The 20,313-nt window shown below is 42.8% G+C and overlaps 1 protein-coding gene and 1 long non-coding RNA gene across 3 annotated transcripts in view; one reads left to right on the forward strand and one right to left on the reverse strand.

Moving 5' to 3' along the window:
- On the reverse strand, positions 1 to 11,221 carry LOC104691256. 2 transcript variants are annotated; one of them, XR_005604705.1, is made up of 3 exons: positions 10,693 to 11,221; positions 7,634 to 7,719; positions 1 to 1,382 (listed from the first exon to the last, which is right to left on the reverse strand). It is a non-coding gene; the product is annotated as an uncharacterized LOC104691256 (long non-coding RNA). The 2 variants fall into 2 exon arrangements; XR_005604706.1 differs by lacking the exon at positions 1 to 1,382 and adding an exon at positions 4,837 to 4,988.
- HPRT1 (hypoxanthine phosphoribosyltransferase 1) overlaps positions 10,644 to 20,313 on the forward strand; it is an 18,334-nt gene continuing 8,664 nt past the window's right edge. The window contains exons 1-5 of the mRNA XM_039572190.1: positions 10,644 to 10,809; positions 12,744 to 12,850; positions 14,319 to 14,502; positions 18,130 to 18,195; positions 18,824 to 18,841. Coding sequence (XP_039428124.1) covers positions 10,783 to 10,809; positions 12,744 to 12,850; positions 14,319 to 14,502; positions 18,130 to 18,195; positions 18,824 to 18,841 — 402 coding nt within the window. The 5' untranslated portion in view covers positions 10,644 to 10,782. The remainder of the gene's footprint in view (positions 10,810 to 12,743; positions 12,851 to 14,318; positions 14,503 to 18,129; positions 18,196 to 18,823; positions 18,842 to 20,313) is intronic.

Here is a 20,313-nt window from a genome sequence, read left to right on the forward strand (position 1 = left end):
TTAAGAGTTGCCAAATGATCAGGTTTTATTGATGAAGTCATAGAATCATAGAATATCTTGAGTTGGAAGGGACCCACAAGGATCATCAAGTCCAGCTCCTGGCCCTGCACAGGACAATCCCAGAGAGTAATTACTGGTGCTGATGATCCACAGCCATCTTTGCAAAGGTTTCCTGAAAAGGGTATTCAAGGCTTCTGTTACCAAAGTCGATGTTGGGAGTAGTTTCATCACACAGGTTTTGATGCCATGGAAATTATTACTGGATGCATGTTTACTTTATTTGCTGGATATTTTTTTTTTTTTTTTTTTTTTTTTTTTTTTTTTTTTTTTTTTTTTTGAGGTTTAATCCAGTTACCTGAGATCTTTGAAACAAGTGCAGGATATTGTGGGATAGCCTTGTCTGTTTCATGGATGTGATTTTCTCACTGGAATGGCCGGATACTGAAATCTAGCAGTAGGGAGGGACCCATAGGCACAGGAGGAAAAGACTTTCATTGTCCTTGTGTTGTGTGATGTCAGGGCAGAGCAGTGAATGCTTTGAGGGTTCTCAGGTCCTCACTTAGACAAGCTCTTCTTACTCTGCCCTGTGTAATGGATTGCAGCACAAGCACAACAACTGTAGTTGTCCTCGTGCCTAAGTCGGACACCCCATGTGGTAAATTACTTCCCAGCATTAGAGACAAAGGGATTGCTGTAACCTCTGAAGGCTCATCTTGTCTCTGCTTCCTCCTGCCTGCTCAGAACTCAGGGTTAATAGTTTAAACTGGAAAATTAATGGAAAAGGGAAACTTACCAGTGAGTGTCTAAAAGAAAGATCAAATTTTGTTAATCTGCACCAAGTTAACAAGCTCCTTGAGTAGAGGAGAAGCAGTGAGTGCAGCTTTATTTCAAGTGACTCTAATGACTTCACATGAGATAGCAGGGAAATGTGGACTGACACCAATTTAAAAGTGAGGTTATAAAAACTGTTTGGAAAACCCTACTCAGAGTAATTATTAAGAATTCACACTGCAGGGATATATTGAGGGGGATTCTCTGCAGTTCCGCTCTGATTTGAGATTACTTGGTATTTCCATTAACAACTTGGATGGCATATGCTGATTAAATTGTAGGGAGCAGCAGACTTGAGCTAGCTACTGACTGAGCAGAAGACAAATACAATTCAGAGTGAACTTGACAAATTCAAAAGAATTAGCATGTGATGCACTAAGTCCAGCAATGGATTTGACAAATGCGTGTCTGTACACTTCAGCAGAAGCTGCGATCAGCTGAACAAATACAGGATGGGACAGAACAGGCTGCTGCGGTAGCAGTTGTGCAGAAGAGTTCTCCTGGGGTTATAGACAGTCACCAGCTGAACATGATTCAACAGCATCCTGTTCCTGAAAAAAAAACCCAAATGTTGTTACGGAATGTATGAACAGGAATGTAATCTGTAAGATACATGGCGTGGTCCCTTTTCCTCGTGGTAGCGGAAAGCCTTTTTTGGAACATGGTATCTAGCTGCGGGCACTGCACTTCCTGCAAAATAGGGATCAGCTGGAGATGACTGGAGAAAAGCAGTGAGAAGGGTGACAGGATGGATGACTGGGCTGGTTTCAGGGTGATGGGAGAGATGTTTTCAAATCAGTTAGAGGTAGGTGCAAAGAAGGAAATAAACACTTTCTCCCACTGCTGCAGGTAGGACAAGGAAAAGAGATTCTATTACAACAGGAGATACTGAGCTGAGACATCCAAATGGGCGGTTGGCCTTGACAGCAAGAATAGCAAAGCTCTGGAATACCTTTCCTGGGCACGTTGTGGAATCTCTGGAATTGGAGATTTTAAAGGAAGAGTCAGTGGGCATGATACAGGGCTGGTGCAGACGAGGGTTGGAGGTGCAGGGGATAAGGGCAGTGCAGAGCTCACAGTTTGTACGCTGCCCTGTGACCCTCTTGGACCCAGGTCTGCGAGGGAGTCAGAGCTGCTCTGGAGCAAACACTGCACTGGCAAAGCTCTGGAGCACAGCCTTGGGGCTCACTGCCATGTGTTTCCTTTTTCATCCCTTCTTTTAAAATAACATTTGTAGTAATAACGTCTGTGGGCACACTGGCAGTGTTGCCCACGTCTGCAGAGTTAGTACAAACTTTCCGACACTGCCCAGTGCAGGGCACTCTCCACGCTTCCATTTCAAATTTTTGGGAGTACTTCAGCTTTCAGAGTGAATGCATCCCACACCTTAAATGTACATTTTTGTTGTGCAAGAAAAAGCAAAGTGACAGCAGTACTTCATATGAATGTGTGGGATTAGTGCACACAAACCACTTCTTAATTGTGTATGTATGTGCACTGGGATGATACAGAGTTTGAAGTGGCTGCTTTCTTAACCACTTAGTGTGGCAGGAATCTTAAACCTTTATCTGAATTTTTGCCAGAGATGGTATCTTACTTTGTTTAAACTGAGTTCTCTGCTTTTATTTTTCCTAAAACAACATTCCAGCTGAGAAGAAAGCAACCAGAGCTGGTGCTGCCCAGCTTTTCATACCCTGGGTAGATGTGCAGGTTGCTTGGCACACATGCAAGACCCAGTTTTACTCTGCTGGCCAAAAGAAATTCTATATTCCTGTGCAAAGACTCCCATCAGGTTCTGCCTGCCAGTGAAGAGCATTTCAGAGGCTTGGGGCAGGGGGAGGAAGAAACTCCCTCCCAAACCATACACTAAAAATAGGCTGATGCTGTGCAAACAGCTTTGCTGTGAACTTCCTTCTGGCAGGCAGCCATGCAGCTGCCTGAGAGTTTTAAGCCCAAATACCTCTCCAAAACAGAAAGTCACTGAAGTTAAGCACAGTTAGCAATGCTTTTAATCTTACTATTCCCTGCTGTGTTGTCTCAATTTCGACTTCTTCCACTGTGCAGGTAGCTTATTCAGGATCTTAGGTCAGGGGGTTTTTTTAACCTAAACCATGGTTGAGACTGGCGCTGTCAATCGCTGGAATCTGCAAAGTTCAATACAGGGAGGAGGCCTTTAATCTAAAACTGAAATGCTCAGGTGATGCATCCAAAAAGTGCTTTCCTGCAGAGTGAGGAGTGCAGTAGCTGAGGTGCAGAAGGTTTTAAAATTCTCCAAATTGCTGTTAATTAAACATTCTTAAATCCCAGTGTGGTGATACGAAACTGAAGGGTTGGTTCCTTAAATAAGACTACTTTAAAAAGAATAAACACAAGACTCTGGGCAATTGGATTGAATGACAGAAGTGATTCATTCAGGCATTGAAGCCTACAAGCTATTTGAGTTTGCCATATTTTCCAGTGTTTTTACTGCTAATTAGTGCCAACATTTTGCCCTAAAATAAGTCATGTCACATTCTTCTGTACATTTTGACTATGAAGACTGATGTTCCAGTTTCTGTATCAAGCTTCCTTTGTTTCAGTAGTTGCTGATTGTTTAGACATAACATGATTCACATTTTCCTTTATCATGATTTTATAGGAAGAATATTTTCCAAGACTAATTAAATCTCTGGGTCATTTTCAGCTATGAAAATGATAAAGAATCACTGATAACACAGTAATTCAGCATAGCTGGTTTTTTCCCTCTCAATTTTATATTATCAAATACTCAGTTTTTATTTTAATCCTCTGTATCCAATTATCTGGTTTGTGTGGCAATTCAAAAAGATCAGTGTCATTGTGTTTTACATTGTCTTTAAACTCTCATCAAGAGCAGGACCACACTAGTCTAAGTTTGTAATTTAAGATGCATTTGGCAGGGGTTCAAAGAGAGAGGAGCTCCAGTCTGTCTCACTTCCCCTTGGAAAGCCTTTCTAATTCTGCCAAACAATATTTACACCAGCAGGGAACTGAGTTTTGGAAAACTTTTCCAGGCTATGAAGAAACCAAGCAACCTGAGACTTTGATAAGCCTTGGAAATTTAAAAAACTCTTGATGCTATCACTGTGCAAAACTTGTGTTAGCCCATCAGATATCAGAGATTTACAATTTGAGGAATGGATTTCAATTAAGAGATAAGAGCAGAGGTTTGGCAAAAGTGTTATTTGGAGCAAAATTCTCCTGTTGTCATCTCTGTTGAGCACTTCATGATATCTTACATTTCTGCAGCCGCAGGTGCTCTGTTCTGCAAGTACATGAAAACATTGTTCACTAAGTCGGGTCAGCATCTGCAGCCAGACAGCTTTAAAAAGCATCAAGATTATTTATTTTTCTGGGACCTTCAGCTTTCTAGCTGTCTGGAGGGAGGGTTCAGGTGAGGTCCTGTTTTCTCTGTCCCAGAAAAAAGGTTTTTTTCTCTCCTTGCTATGGGGTCTGGCAGTCGTTTGAGAGCAGTTCTCCCCTTTCCTACCCCTGTTTCATGGGGCTTTTTGAGGACAGATTTCTGAAGGGGCTTTCCACTGGCTCAAGCAGGTTCTGAGGAGTGGCAGACAACAGGAATTCTAGCTCCTGCTGCCTGGTCTTTTAGCTTAGGACTCTAAAAATTCATTTATTTTCCCTTTTAAATATAAACTGAGTTTTAAAAGCATTCTTCAGCTGAACTGTTGGACTCTGTCCTTGCCAGGCATCTCATCCAGTCTTGCACCTAGAACAGCATTTCATATTTGCGGATCTGAATTACAATCTTGCCAGTTTGTACCACACAACTCAAGACTTACAAAGGAGAGGGGAGTCCTAAGTGCAGCTCCCTCCCAGCCTGGTACTTTTGTCTCATCTCCACTTCCCTTTTAATCTGCCCAGAGAATATTTCTGAGCTACTTGAACTGCTGCCAGGATCTGCATGGGAGGCAGGGGCCTTGGCATGTGAGCCCTGACACCTGATGCTTAGTGTGCATTGAGGTAGTGCCAGCTGGATCCACCAGCCCTGGCGAGTGCAGCCCTTCTGTCTTGTCAGCGAGTTACCTGATCAGGCTGCTGGCTGTGCTCTGTGCTGCTCTTCCTCTTCCTTCTCCCCTATTACCGCAGGCCTGGGTCCTAGGGTATATCACCATGTCCCGCAGCTGTAGGGAGAAGGAGGAGAGAAGATCCAGCAGGCAGGAATTGTGCAGCAAGATTGATTGATTGATTTATTTTACAGACTCTTTTATAGACTTTTTTCTTCATAGTCTAATTGGACAAGGATCAGCCACCCCTTGGGGGTGATTGGCTAAAATCCTAAAACATCCATTGTCAAAATATTTTTCTACTGTACCATAAACAAGACTTCTCAAGGTTGCAGGTGGTTTGGTTGTTTACATAACTCTGCTACCTCTTCTGTGAGAGAGAAAAGTCTCTCACGGACTTAGAAAATAGCAAGAAAATCCTTGCTAGCAGCATTTTTGTATCTACATTCCCCTGTTACTCAAACAGCCTTGCCAGCACCTCCTGCCTTCTCTCGAGTTTCTGTTCTCACACCTGTTGGCCCCTTTTTCCATGCTGGTGTGTACAGGCTCCATGTTTGGGGTTTTTTAAGCAATCCTTACACCTAGGTCACCTCTGTGGCTGTACAGACACCTCTTGTCAGACATGCGACACAGCAAGTGTTTCATACCTTTTTAGAAATGCTCTTGGGGTTTGCAGGCAGCTCCTGCACTCAGGTGCCTGGTGGAAGCAGGTTAACCTGTTCACTCCTCTGAAAACAACTGAGCAAGGGGGAGAACCCCACAACTCTCCCTCAATTGCCCTTCCCTAGTGGGAGGACCTGTCAGCACCAACCACCTGCAATTGTAGTAGTCCAGCCTTCCCTCAGGCTTCAGTGGAAGGTGTGTGCAAATGAGCTTCCAGTGCAAACATGCCGGGCTGAAGCCCTGCTGCAGGGTCCCCTTGGTTTCTTGCTTCATGCCTGCATCTAAGGAGTGACTGAAAAAACTGAGGCTGTGTTAACTAAATTGTTGGCTAAAATAAGCTGCCGGACTTCAGCAAAAGCACTTCCCATGCACAGCCAATCTCCCAGAAGCCCTTTTATTCCTGTGTAGCCCTGGGAGTTTGCTGCACGTGCATGTTGCGATGTGGACATCTGTCCTCTCCTCTGCTCCCAGAGACCATTTAATATTGAGAAAATCAGCAGGGTAACGTGGTTGCCATCAGCCATGTTAATTTTGGTAGAGTTTACTCTACAGTTTGGTAGAGTTTTGGTAGAGTTTACTCTATAGTCTACTTACTGAAATGTGCCACATAGAATATTTTGTGTTACCCAGGTATCTTGTTGATCTAAGTGCTGCTGAATGAGGGAAGCAGAAGAGGTTCCCTTGGAAAAATGTACCTCTCTCACACTATTCCTTGCTGTACAGTGAAGGAAGGAATCTGATTAAGTGCCATGGCCCTGCTCTTTGTTCTGCTTTGCTGTTGCAAGGGATTGCTGGGGACCTCGGGTAACTCCTTGAGGGTGGGAATGGCCATGCTGCAGTCAATGGAGGTGTGGGAGGAGTGGAAGGAGGTCAGCCTGGGTTTTACCATGTCCTCACATGGGGTTTGTAGTTCCTCGTGACAGTGGCTGATAAACACTGATGTCCTCCTCGTGTTGGCAGCAGGGATGGTGCTCATACAGCACAGGGTTGGTGCTGCAGCTCTGAAAGCGGCTCTGCAGCTGGCACTGAGCTGTCGTTGTGTTTAAGAACCTTCTTATTTTCTTACTCAGTCAGCAACTCCATCAGGACACACCATCCAGTGAGTCAAGCTGAGCTCAGAAAACAGCCGTTTCCAACAAGAAAAAAGAAAAATACCTTCCTGGTAGTTTCATTGCTCAGGCTTCAACCCTTGTGTCAGGACAGGTTCAAACAAACACAATGTCCTTTAGGCAGGTCTCTGGATTTCAGGTGTGCCTTCCTCTCTATCCAAGCCACTTCTCACAGCTCTCCTGTGCCGGGGAACAAGGTCTCTGGAGAGCAGGGAGAGGAGCAAGCCCAGACCCCAGAGCTACTGATGGAAGGTTCACCACACGTGCTCAGTCGTGGCCGTGGGTCTTGGGCTACCAAAGTCTCAGGTGCTTCCATGGGCACAAGGCCCCACAGCACAGGGTTGTGCTTCAAGTCTGGCAGCCCTGAGCCCGTGCCCTGCTTCAGTGATGGGATCTGCCTTTGCTTGTTTTGTGCCATTTAAATAATCCTTGTTTCAATTTCTGTGGGCCCTCAGGCAAGCTGGCCCTCTGCAGCAGGCTGGCTCCCCATCCCTCCCGCCGGGCAGGGCTCCGGCTGTTGGTGGGTGAGCGCAGTGCCAAGCGCCAGCCTCTCTGCACTGTTGTGACAGACACTGTTGCGTGTCTGGTTCTGCTGAGCCAGGGCCACTGGGATAATTCTTAACGGATGCTTGCAAACGAAAGCTGGTAAATGCCATAAATACCAGCCCAAAGAGTGGCGTGGTCTGCAACAATCCAGGCTGCGTTTCTCAAGATGGTTCACATTTTGTGATCAGCCACTGCTGAGTGTTTTGTATTAATTGTGTAATTTTTGTATCACTGACCAGTCTGTGCACTACTGAATAAAGAGCAAAATGTCTGTAATTCCCTCAGCTTCCATCCTGGACTGTGAAAACCTTTTTAGTGAATAAAAGGAAGTTATCTACAGCTCCAGAGAAGTACATCAGTTCAGAGGTTTTGCTTATCTTAGTTTTGGTAAGTAAATTGTCACTTATTAGCTGGGTTGGGAGAGAAAACTTGATAAACTCTTACCATCCAGGAGATCCCAGTCTTGAAACCAGTAAGTAGATAAGGGACCACTTTCCAAAATCCATGGAGAGTGTCACTACTGAGAATCACTGTGATGACAAATTTTAACAGGAATCAACAAGACAGAGAACAAGAACATTATTTTAAAAGGTATTTTGCAACGAACAACATCTATTCCCTATTTCTTAGGAAGGGTGTGTCTCTTTTTAAATTATATTTTTGTACATCTGGCTTCCTCTCCCATTTGAAACATTTGGCTAGAAAAATAATTATATGCTATTTAAACTACTAATCAGAGTGGAGGGATTTCTCTGCAGCCATGATGAAGATGGGATGCTTGTGCGCTAAATTCACATTAGAATGTGAATGCTCTCTATATCATTTAATCAGATATTTCTTTTTGGTTTTCCTCTCCATTAAAAATGGTGGTGCTCCTCTCAGGACTGGGTTAATATCCCAGGAATTCTCCTTTTTCCCCCCATTCTCTCTGCACAGACAAATTTCTGGTCACAAGGGAGCCCTACTGGTCTAGTTAATGTGCTGAATATTGGTTGCACTCTTTGCTTTTTTTAGGAGACGTGTTTTGTGAAACAAAATCAGCAGATGAATTCTAATTCTCTGTGAGTCACCCAGCTAGCAATGGCAAAGCTGAGAGGGAAAAATGGGGAGAAGAGCAGGGCATTGGTGAGTGGGCACTGACCTGAAGGTCTGACCCAGCACACACCATTTCAGGCACTTCCAGAAGATGAATACTTAGTTGCTACCTCCAGGTACCCCACCACTGAGGACATGTGGTTACCAGGAAAGGTTTTTAAAAGTCTGTTAACAAAATCATTTACAACTGATGCTCACACAGGCCATGGTTCACTGGGCCTGAGCACTGAGATATGCCTGGCTGGCAACAGAGGACAAAATAATTACGAAATCAAGAGTCTACTCAGAGACAAAACACTCTGCACATTTGTTACATTATTTTGCTTTGTAAAAAGCTGTGCATACCAGAGGAATCAAAACTTTGGCTTTCTCACCTTATGCATCATCTAGATAGAAAACGTGCAGCTCCCAGGTACCTCTGAACCCCCTCCCTCACCCTGCTCCGCAAGCCTCAGTGACCTCGTACCAGGAAGAGCAGAACCAGTCATTTACTAAATCTGGTGGTGATCTCATCTAACCAACTTCCTGTAATATCAGCAAATACTTTTGCTTTTGTAAATCTGTTTTTCCCTCCATAATGGGGTACCAGCGGGACCAGAAATGCTTTGGATCCAGGAATGCGCTGTTTGGCAGGAGGAACAAAGAAATTGCTCACCCAGAAGGCCAAAATAGGACTAATGGTTTTGATTGCTGGGGAGAAACTGCATGGAAGTAAAGTCAACAACTCCTGCATGCCATCAGAAAGGTGCTGTTGGATGCTACTTTTAATGGCAGACATTGATATTAGTCATTAATGAGAAATGTCTTCAGTAACTAAAATAAAATCAGATCCTGCAATTCTTCTGAGGTTGCAGAGTCTCTCCATAGATACTGCCCACTGCCCACTAATGTCAGGCTCTCCCTGAACTTGACAGGGCAGCTGTTCTTCCTGGCCTTCTGGAAACAGTCCAGCTATGACACGTTCCCGATACCCCTTAGCTGCAGGGCGTGGTTTCATTCTGCTGCTCCAGACAACTCGATAAAGGCTCCTTCCTCCCACTCCAGTTAACCCGCCCAGGCTGTAACAATGCAGCACTCATGAGGGATTGTGCCCATTTGCTTAGTTAAAATTAGTTGTTTCGTACAAAGGAACACTTAATTTGATTTAATCGTGTTTTCTGAGCCAACAGTAATAATGCTAGATGCTTATCAGAGGGTGATTGCTACAGTTCTTTATGAGTAAAGTTATTTTTAAGGATCATTATCCTTTTCTTGACACCAAGATTTTATGCATCATAAAATAAAACTTGGTTTCCACCCCTTAGAGAAAGAAGGGGAAAGTCTTCAGCTGCTACATAATATAAGAAATCATGATTTTCCATTTGCATTGTTATGTTGTCCTTAATTGTCCTTATTGTCCACACATACAGGAAAAGTTGACACTTTTTTTTTTCTTTTTCCCATTTGAGACCACTGGAACTGTCCATGCTTTCTTATTATTTTACCTCTGTCTGTGGAGCCCTCCAATGGATGTGAACATCTGATAGATGTGCATCCCTGTCCCTGGTTCTGGAATGACAGCAGCTACCCACTGTGTTACCCCTGGACATAGGAGTCAAAGCAGCACAGAATCCATTAGGTTGGAAAAAAACTCCGAGATCATCGAGTCCAACCTATGGCCCAACACCACCTTGTCAACCAGACCACAGCACCGAGTGCCATGTCCAGTCTTTCCTTAAACACCTCCAGGGATGGTGACTCCACCACCTCCCTGGGCAGCCTGTTCCAGAGTCTAATCACCCTTTCTGTGAAGAAATTCCTCCTAATGTCCAACCTAAACCTTTTCTGAAGACTGTCCCCTTGTCCTGTCTCTGGTTCCCTGGGAGAAGAGCCTGACTCCCCCCGGCTACACCCTTCTGTTGGGGAGTTGTACAGAGTGATAAAGTCACCTCTGAGCCTCCTTTTCTCCACGGTAAACACCCCCAATTCCCTCAGCCACTCCTCATCAGACTTGTGCTCCTCACCCTTCCCGAGCTCCGTTGCCCTTCTCTGGACTCGTTCCAGCACCTCAAATGCCCTTCCTGAATTGAGGGGTCCAGAACTGGCCACAGCACTGTCACCTTCCCATGTCATCCTGAGGGGACGGGGAACGCACATCATGCTGCGGGACGCTCAACTCTCAAGACCAGGAGTGGGGGCGTGGGACAGGGCGGAAACACCTGCTGGGATGGGAACAGCCCCGGCGAGGGAACACCTCCGGTGATGTGTCCCCTCTTCCCCGCCCCTCGGGGGCTGCGGACTGCTGCGCCCGGAGCCGCTGCACGGTGGTACTGAGGGCGGCTCCGCCGCGGCCATGTTGAGGGCGGGGAGCGCGAAGGGCGCGGAGGCGGCGCCGGGGCCGCTGCGGGCGCGGCGCCTCCTGCTCTTACCGCCGGCTGCCGCCGCCGCTCCTGTCGCTCCGAGCGCCCGCTCCTACCGCTCCGAGCCGCCTGCAGCCGCCGCCGGCGGGGCCGCGCTCCATGGCGACCCCCAGCCCCTGCATCGTGGTGAGTGCGGGGGCTACCGCGCGCGGGACGGGGGATGCCGGGCGCCGGGGCCACTATCCCCCGCCTGCCCCCCGGAATACAGTGATCTGTGACGGAACGCGGGGGATGGCATGGCGTGTCGTGGCGTGTCGTATCGTGTGTTGTGTCGCGGCGTGTGGCGTCCCTGGGCGCCGGGAGCCGCCGCCCCGCGGAGTCACCTTGAGGGCAGTCCCCGGCCTCCCGGCGCCGGGCCTGGGGCTGCCCGTCGCTGCCTTCGCTGTCCCCGACCGGGCGCGTCCCTTCCCGGAGCGGCCGCGGGTCCCTCGGGGTGGGATCCGGGGGGATCCGGAGCCCGAGGGCGGCGGGCAAAGCCGGCGTTGGCGCCTCCGGGGCGAAGGTGGAAGAACTTCCCCCAGCGCGGCTCAGCTTCCTATTCCTGTTGCTGTTCGCGGCGTGCGGGAGGCTCCGGTTCGGAGAACCCCACGTGTGTGAGCTGCGTCTTGTGCTGCATTATTTTTGCGTGATTGCAGCATCTGCTAAGGCGCTTAATGCTCATTTTTATTAATCTTTCTAAAGCTAGTGCCAGTGCTGATGAAGTGCGTGCGGTGTCTGATGGCCGAGACTGTGACGGCCTCGAGGTTGCGACAGTAAATCCCTGCAGTCCATAAAAAACCTGGTAAAACCTGTAGGAAGGGCCCATTCCCTGCCAGATGCAGAAAGGAAGGTTTAGTAGACACGCTGGATATAACGATGGGTCTGACCAAAGGAAAACCCCATGAATTTTGGTGGGACCTGCCTCATTTCTTAAAATAGCAGCCTGCTGTGGACTGCAGGGACCATAAGCTCGAGCTGTGTGTGTGTAGCTCACACAGGGTCAGTTTTGGATGGGAGGGTGAAATAATACTAAAATTCCCCAGATGAAATACATATTGAAAGTTAATCAACAAAACCCCCATGTAAACAGTTGGCTGATCACTGGCCAGGTAAGTGTTTCCACAGGCACTGAAACAAGATTTGAATCCTGCAGGGGTACTGGTAGCCAAAATGGATACTAAAAATACCTGCCCTGGTGAACTATCAGCACTAACCTTCTGTTTTCCCTCTGAAATTCTTTTTGCTTAGTAGTGTTCTGCTACATAACCAAAGAGGGAAGTAATTAAAAAACCACGTCGTTTTCTAGCTGCAGCTAGGTTAGGGTTCAAGGAAGACTGCTTGGTGTGACAGTGTGCCCTGAACCTCAGCAGCGTTTGGTGTCATTATGTATGTATGCTAATCCCTTGTCCTAATTAATATGCACTTGCCAGTGTTGCAGGCTGTTTCATACAGGGAGTTTGCCCATGTGGAACAGGTTGCTGAAAGCTTTAATTTCAGATTCTGAATGATCTTGAACCTCCCTGTTTTGGAAACGGTGGGCAGAGCAGAGTTGCTTCACAGCAGCATAACTTGTCATGCTCACGTAGCTCTCTTTGTCCTGCAAACTAGCTCGTGTGTTTTGTTGTGATTGGGTGTTGTGGAGATTAGGAAGGTGTCCATGTCAGAACCTCTGCTTGCTTAATTGCAGGTGCCGGTTTTGCATTACACTAGGAAAATCAAAGGGGTTAAAAAGCTTGATTATTTTTGTAATGGAGTATAGAGTTTCACTGAGGGGTAGTAACTTCACTTTCCTGCTCTCCACTGGAGGAAAACATTGTAGGACTTTCTTTCACACACTGCATTGCATAACAACTCATGGTATTTCAAGTAACCCTTGTGAACTCTTAGATTACACTTTACGCTTTGTTCAGTGTGACTGATGTTTTCAGAGAGGGGGGAAGTAAGGTGGTTGAGTGTTTTGGGTTTGATCGGTTTTACTCATGGGTTTGATAGTTTTTACTGAATAAAGCAAAGGACTTGAAGTTTCTCAGCACAGACTTTCCATATGGCTTTGTAGAAATCTCACCTTATTTCCTTTTCAGATTGGTGATGATGAACAAGGTTACGACCTGGATTTGTTCTGCATACCTAAACATTATGCAGATGATTTGGAAAAAGTCTATATTCCTCATGGGCTCATCATGGACAGGTTTGTTTGACTTCAGACGGTACACTGATTGCATGAAACTGAAATAAACATCCTCCAGTGATAATTTTGCTGCTTGGAGACTGTCTAAATGGATTATATTTAATTAGAGACTAGAACGTACAATTAATCTTTTTTTTTTTTTTTTTTTTGGCTTCTAGGAGTTTGTACATTTGCAGTCATGCTATTCTTTGAAAATTGGTCATAATTCTCAAGCAAAATTTTGTAGTATGTAGCAACTTATGACTTTGTTTCCAGTGTTTCTTTGATGTTTTACCTTCTTAAAATCTAACTAGAAGACGTTTTGTTGTGTCAGTTCAGTCTGAAAATATAATCTCTTGAATTTCCATAAGATATTAATAAAAGTAAACTATTAATCAGATCATTTTAGACTTTCTCATGGTCATGTGGTAGAGAAATAACATCCAACTTTCTCCTGCCTTCTGAGAAAGACATTATCCTCTGCAAGTATCAGTCTCTCACTTCTGTGGTTGCTGAAATCTGTGATGTGCTGTGCAAGTTTTATCTTGTGTCATCATAAATGTGTTCATAAGCCTACAAGACATTTTTGTTCTACTTTGTGTTTGAAAGTTGCTAATTTCCTTTATAAGGATAAACAACAAATTCAGTGAATTTAAGCCTTTTATGAGTGGTGCTGGGTGGGTCTTCGGGGATTTTGTGACTAGGAATGTGTCTAGATTTTGCATGGTTCTGTTTGACTAGATACAATGAACATACCTGTAAAAAACCTTTCTTTTTAAATATTAAAACTTTACACTGGAAGTCCATATAGAGGAAAAAATTGGACAAAGTACATGTCATTAAGGAATTGACGCAAAGTTTATAATGGTTGGCTTTCTCTGAGAAACCTGCTGTCAGCTGGCACACAGTAAATGCAGACCATGCTTTCTAAAATAAATGGCAAGATAAGTTTAGAAACAATTATTGCAGAAAAACGGTGCAGTGTTCTCTTGCATGCCTTGCTGGTATTGTATTCTGCTTTCAAGACAAATTTCTGGCATTCTAATTTGGCAAATAAACATAAACTCTTAAGTTTACAATTTGAGAGTTTTCTTGCTTGTCAGCTGGTGAGGGCTACTGCCTTCAGAGTTGTGTTAGCTTGCATTGCTCTTTGCATGGAAGCTGAACCTGTGTTTGGAAGGAGAAAACACACCTTCATGTCTCATATCTGACAGTGAAACAGTTTCAGGGTGTTAAGGTTTGCTTTGGCTGCCTGTGACGTAGGAAAACAAGCGCATTTGGCAGTACTACTGTTGGATTAACCTTGAAAAGCAAAACTTTGTTGACCAGTAACGTGTAAAAGTGACTGAAGTGGTGGGCAAATATTTCCAAGCAAAATGTGCTTCCAAGTTTGCTGCATGTGTTTGCTGCTGCTAGGAGTATCAAACGCTGCTGCTATGGTGAACGAATGAAATGTTATGACAGCTCACTCTTCCTTGGTTTTGTTTAGGACAGAGAGACTGGCACGAGAAATTATGAAGGGCATGGGAGGACACCACATTGTGGCACTCTGTGTACTCAAGGGTGGCTATAAATTTTTTGCTGATTTATTAGACTACATCAAAGCCCTGAACAGAAACAGTGACAAATCAATCCCCATGACAGTCGACTTCATTAGGTTGAAGAGTTATTGTGTAAGTATCTATGCAGTACTGTGCAATTTTTAGCTAAGTTGACTACAAATTATTAACAGAGGTGGTTTAATATTTTTACTGTCCTAATATGCTAATATTAAACAAATAATTAAGGGAATTAAGAGTCACAAGCCATTTTACTCTTTCTCTACCTTATTATATAATGTGTTTTCTTTTAGATCTTGATATCTCCTCACCCTAGTAAAATCATTATGCAGAGGAGAGAGACCCTTTACATGTCCTTTATTTGTTCAACAATTTCCTCTCTGCCCTCCACCCCATCTCTAAAGCTGTGGCTCTAGACTAATACAGAGAATTCTCCTGCAACTATTATTACAAAAATTTAATTCTAGGAGTTTTTATATGGCCCAGACATCATTCTTGGACAGGATGGCTTGAAAGGTGCAGAAATGGTTCCCTATCTCATTTTTGTTTGGATGAACCAAACAATGAACAAAATTAATTGTATTTGATCATGAGGGAACACTAGATACATAAACCTAGATTTGTGATTAATAACCTCTGAATATGGCATTACCTTTACAAGACAAGGCATAGGTTTCCTTGGGTTTAGATTTTTAGGGAAAGAATTTATTTTGATTCTGAACACAAGTATTGAACTTTGTAGGGAAACAGAACATTCTGTAACACGAGTTAACTTTTAGGTTTTATAGAAGGAAGCACAGGGTTATGTTGTGCAGGTCAGGGGAAGAAGCAGGTATTTGTCAGCTTTGTATGATTTCCAGCTTACTGACAGCCAAGTCTCATGGTTTTGGGATTTCAGAAATTTATGATTTTTTCCCTAAGACCATCTATAAGATGGAAATAATGACATTTTTTTGTTTCAGTTTAGAGTGTTTGAATACATTGTTTCACAAGGTTATGCTGTTTGTTCTGTATCAGCAGCTTTGCATTGAAGTCAGGGTTACTTGTTGCAGTTGTAGACCAGCAGGAAAATACAGAGATAACTGAATTGAAAAAAATCACTCTCATCCTTTGTTTCATTAAACTGTGACATCCAAGATGGAATTATTTACAGACTTAGTTTGGGCTGTTGCAGAGCTTAATAAATCCATGATTCCTGTCAAGCTCTCTATTAACGTATCATGACAAAGCCAAGAGCTGTGTGGGGCTTTGGTCCAGTCCTTTTGCAGGACAAGCAGCCCTAGCTGCCTGTCTAGGGGTTACCTGGAGACCACACTCACATTTGCAGAGCACGAGGCACTAATTTAGTTATGTGCTTTAACAAGAATGCAAGGCTGGGCAGAAGGGCTCGTGCTAGCCTTTGGTTGTATCTCACAAGGCACTTTGTGCCTGTGCACTGTGTTAAAATCAGTGCAGTCTGAGCCTCTTTTCTTCTGTGTCTCCCAAAAGGGGAGACTCCTGCCTCCAGTCCACTTCACCCCAAAGCCCCCACATGCCTATATGTTCTGCCTGTAAAAGCTGCAGAAAACTGAATGTCTCAATTACTGAATAGTAGGTTAAAGAATAGGAAATGATGACTTCCACCTGGTTTTTTTGGAGGGGAAATTGTGTATCTTCTGCTTTCTCCGTTAAGGAACACTTCCAATAACTTACTTAGCTTGTTTAAAAAATCAGTACAAAGACTGAATGAGTGAGGAGGTGCTGTTACATGTTGCCTCCACTACACTATTCATGAGCATTTTTTTTCTGTAGACTCTCTTAGGTGGTTTTTAATATCCAAATTTAGGTCCTTTAGATTGCATAACTTAATAGACTGGATAAGATTATCCTATCGTGGCCAGCTTGACTGGGTCTTCCATTAGTAATAGTGTCAGAATGCTAAATCTGCTCTGTAGTTTTGACTTGTGCTTTGCCACATGAAGGGATCTGTGTTCAGTGGTGTGAAAACCATCACAAGCTGTAATGGACAGTTGAAACTGAAGCTTTCAACTCTCTTGTCACTGTCTCTCAATGTGATTACTGGATCATGCTGCCTGTGTTTACAGATTGGGTAAAAAATGTTAAAAATACCCTGATTGCATAAATGAAGCAGATGAACTTTTGTAATGGCTCTGTAATTGATGTAATTGAAGTTCTATTCTTGTTTCAAACTGATCATTTAATATTTACAAGCATATGGGGGGTTTTTGTTTGCAATGCAAAGTTCATACTGTACTGCACCCAAAATAATTCTCTAAGAATACTGACATGATCAAGCTATGATTAAACTTTGCTTGTAACTCCAGTTTTCCAAGTCCTTACGGATGAATTTAAATGATCTGGCAAGCTGTTAAGAAATGGAAAGATAGTGTTTGCGATCAGATCCAGCTCTCAGTATTCTTGACAAACAGTTTATTCTGTTTGTGTTACAAGAAAAATGGCTTTTCACCAGTCTCCTGCATTTAAGCATGGAAATGAACAAACATTGTTTGTATAGTCTTGAAGGGCAGCCAAAAGACAGTGGATGTGTTGCACTGGCGCTGAGGAAAATAGGGATTTTCAGTGGAGTACGTGGTAAACTCTGGTTAGGCTGGTCATAGCAGTATTCTGAAAGGTCTCTGCTAAACCTTACAGCAGATACTGTAAGGAACTTATAACGCCACTTTAAAAGGTGATCTTGGAGTCACTTGAGTCAGGAGTTACAATCTTGTAAAACATTATTGTTTTCTAGCAGTGACAAGAGGGAGGCAGTGAAAACAGATCTAAACAATAAAACCCCTATGTGTTAAACCATGAAGCACTAAAGTCTTACCAATACTGAACTTGGAAATAAGGTTTCTGAAGATTAAAACATTAAAATTAAAACACTGTTTAATTATTAAACAAAGTTCTTGCCAGTGGAAATCTGGTTACAACCAGTGTCAGAAATCTTTAACCGTTCTTTCAACCTTTCATTGCTCAGGAACTCAGCACCTGCATATGACATCTAATATGAACTGTGAGACACTGTCAAGGTTTAAAGTCACTTGAGTGAGTTTAATAACTGCAAAAATTTGTGAGGCATTCCTAGCAGCTGTTTTTAACTTTCCTGTATAACAGTTCATTTATGTTTTTATCACAGTTTAGATTTACCAAAGCAAAATGCAGTGTAGTGATGGTGTACCTATGTTGATGTTCAGTTGTATAAGAATTAATTTGATTTGTTACCAATATTGGTTGTAAATTAAGCATATGCTTTTCTGGCTGTTTTTGTAGCTTATTGTTCTAAATAGTAATCAGTGCCTTGTTTGCTGACAATTCTTGTTATGATTGCCTATTCTTATTCAGAGCAAGAGTTTCTAAAGCCATAAAGTTTAAAATGTAAATTACCAGCTATATAGCATCCTGTAGCTTGGAAACCAAAGTGCTTTTTGTCCTGTTTCTTTATCTGTAGAGAATGCATAGTAAGTCCTTGCTTTTTAGATGCATATGTGTACATAATGATCAGAGATGAGAGATGATGCCTGTGTTGATGCAAATCTCTTACAGTCAGTCTTTAATCTGCAATACCATCTTTGAAGTTGATCACTTGTAATTTCTTTGTTCCTAGAGAGATGCTGTGGCTGCCATGCTTCTGAAAGCTTTAACATTAACTAGTTGTGTACTTCGCAGTTTTGACATTTACTGCAAGAAGAAAATCAGTTTAATCCTGGTCATGCTAATGTTCACCCTTCTCTTTCTTAGAATGATCAGTCAACTGGAGATATCAAAGTCATTGGGGGAGATGACCTCTCAACCTTGACTGGAAAGGTACAGCTCTTTGTGTGTCTATGTTGGTGTTCCACTGAAAGAGTGAGTGGGATTCGTACTGTTGAGAGGTGTAAGGTGCAGCCCATGTCAGGAGCAGAGGTTCCCATCGTAGGCAGTGACAAGAGAAGAAAATAGGAGAATCTAAATTGGGAATCTGCTTTTCTCCAGTGATTCTATGGAGATCGTTGAGCCAAATGTCAGGGGTTAAAGCACCACTGCCTCCTGCTCTGTCAGAACACATCACTTTCCCCTTCTCCTTACACACATACGATTTTTAAGACATGTATGTCAATGTAAAGGATGTAGGTATGGTAGATTTGTATGTCTCTGCAGTAGTACACTCTTCTCTAGAAGAATAGGAATTGTATAGACTCTATTTGGATCTCTTTTGCATATGTCTAGACTTTTCAAAGTCTGAATAATTCGAAGACTGTACTTAACATGAACTGTTAAGAAGAATCTCAGCATCAGAAATGTTAAACTACAAAGCAGTTGCTATTACAAATGTAAACATACATAAATGGTAGTACAGATATTTAACTGCACTGAAAATTAGTTATGAAGATTAATAAGAAATTGTATATTGTTTAGATACTAATGGATTTGTTTTTCTTTTTCTTCCTACCAGAATGTTTTGATCGTAGAAGTAAGTACTATGTTTCACTTTGAAGTTCTAATGTGTGATAGGTAAAAGAGTTCTAATAGAAGTTGTTATTAAGCTGCAAAACCTACAGTTTCTGGTTTCAAGGCTTCCAGCTTCTGATTTCAGGCCTGAATTTTGCAAGTGGTCTCTGAATTTGAACTAAGCTGTGTTTTGAATTCTCAGATTGCATTCAATTGCTATATTAAACCAGGAAAACATCCATCTAAAATCATTTGTATTGTCTTTCTGTTTTCTGAGATTTTGTCAATTCTAAAATGTCTTTTTTTTTTCCCTTTTTTTTTCTTTTTTTTTTGAAAAAGTAGCCTGAATAAGGGTGATACTAAGCGTGTTATTGTTCTGGGTTTATCACAGCAAGCTAGGAAACTAAACTGCAGAGGTAGAAAGAGATTCCTGGTATGAGTATCCTTAAGTGTGTGAAAAACATAGAAACCCAGTCTCCCTGTGTGTAGTTTGTTTAGAGAATAGTGACACAGAGAATCCTAATTCTTAATGGGCATTTTGGAAGTGCTGAATTCCCATTCCTCTGTCTTGTCATGGTTCTCTGGCTGATACCAGGTTCAGTACCGCTCAGTTTTATTGCCTAGTAGGTGCTGTTGCTTAATTCTTGCTTTCATACCTCTGTCTTGATGAACACTGTTGCTGATGTTCAGCCAGTATCACTTTTCCTTGAATACAATTGACAATTTCAGGATAGGGAAGCAGCAGCAGTAGACAGGAAAAGTGGATTTGCAATCTAATAATGTGTTAAGGCTCCAAATAATGGAAATGGCATGTTTGTAAGCAAAGAAACAGCTATGGCAGCTGATTCATCAGCCAAAGGAAAGGATGTTTCCTCTCATAAAATATGTTTCTAAGTATTATTTTCTTAGTTTGAGAAGTTTGTATTACTCCACAGGAAGCACATTCAGTTCTGAAACTCCTACCAAAATAGTACGTATACAGCAGTCATTGTGTGATCAATGATGTCCTTTGAAGTATATTTTGCTTCAGATAGGCAGATGTGTTTGATTATGTATCTGCTCCATTTCAGATGAATGTAATCCTTAGATTAGGTTAGTTTTTTATTTGTTTAGTGAATCATCTGTCCAGTGACTCGTCTTACACACTGTCAAATATGAACACTTACTGATCACCATTTTAACTGTCAAGTGATAAAATGCACATCTATTGTAAGTTTAATGTCTTGAACACTAGGCTTTTCTATACTGCATTCCTTTAATGTCCAAAAAAATTCTGTACAAAATGGAGATTCATCTCCAATAAACAGCTCATCACACAACACAAAATCAGTAATAGGTTCTGCTTTTCTCTTAGAGCATGGAAGTAGCTGCTTCTGTTTATTTACCAACTTTGATTTTTATCTGTTTACCTTCACATCTTTTAACTTCTCTGGAGTTTAATGATTAAAAGCATTGAGTGTTAATACTAATGCTGACAGGTGCACTGTTGAGTTT

This window comes from Corvus cornix, chromosome 4A (assembly GCF_000738735.6).
Source record: "Corvus cornix cornix isolate S_Up_H32 chromosome 4A, ASM73873v5, whole genome shotgun sequence".
NCBI lineage: Eukaryota > Metazoa > Chordata > Aves > Passeriformes > Corvidae > Corvus > Corvus cornix.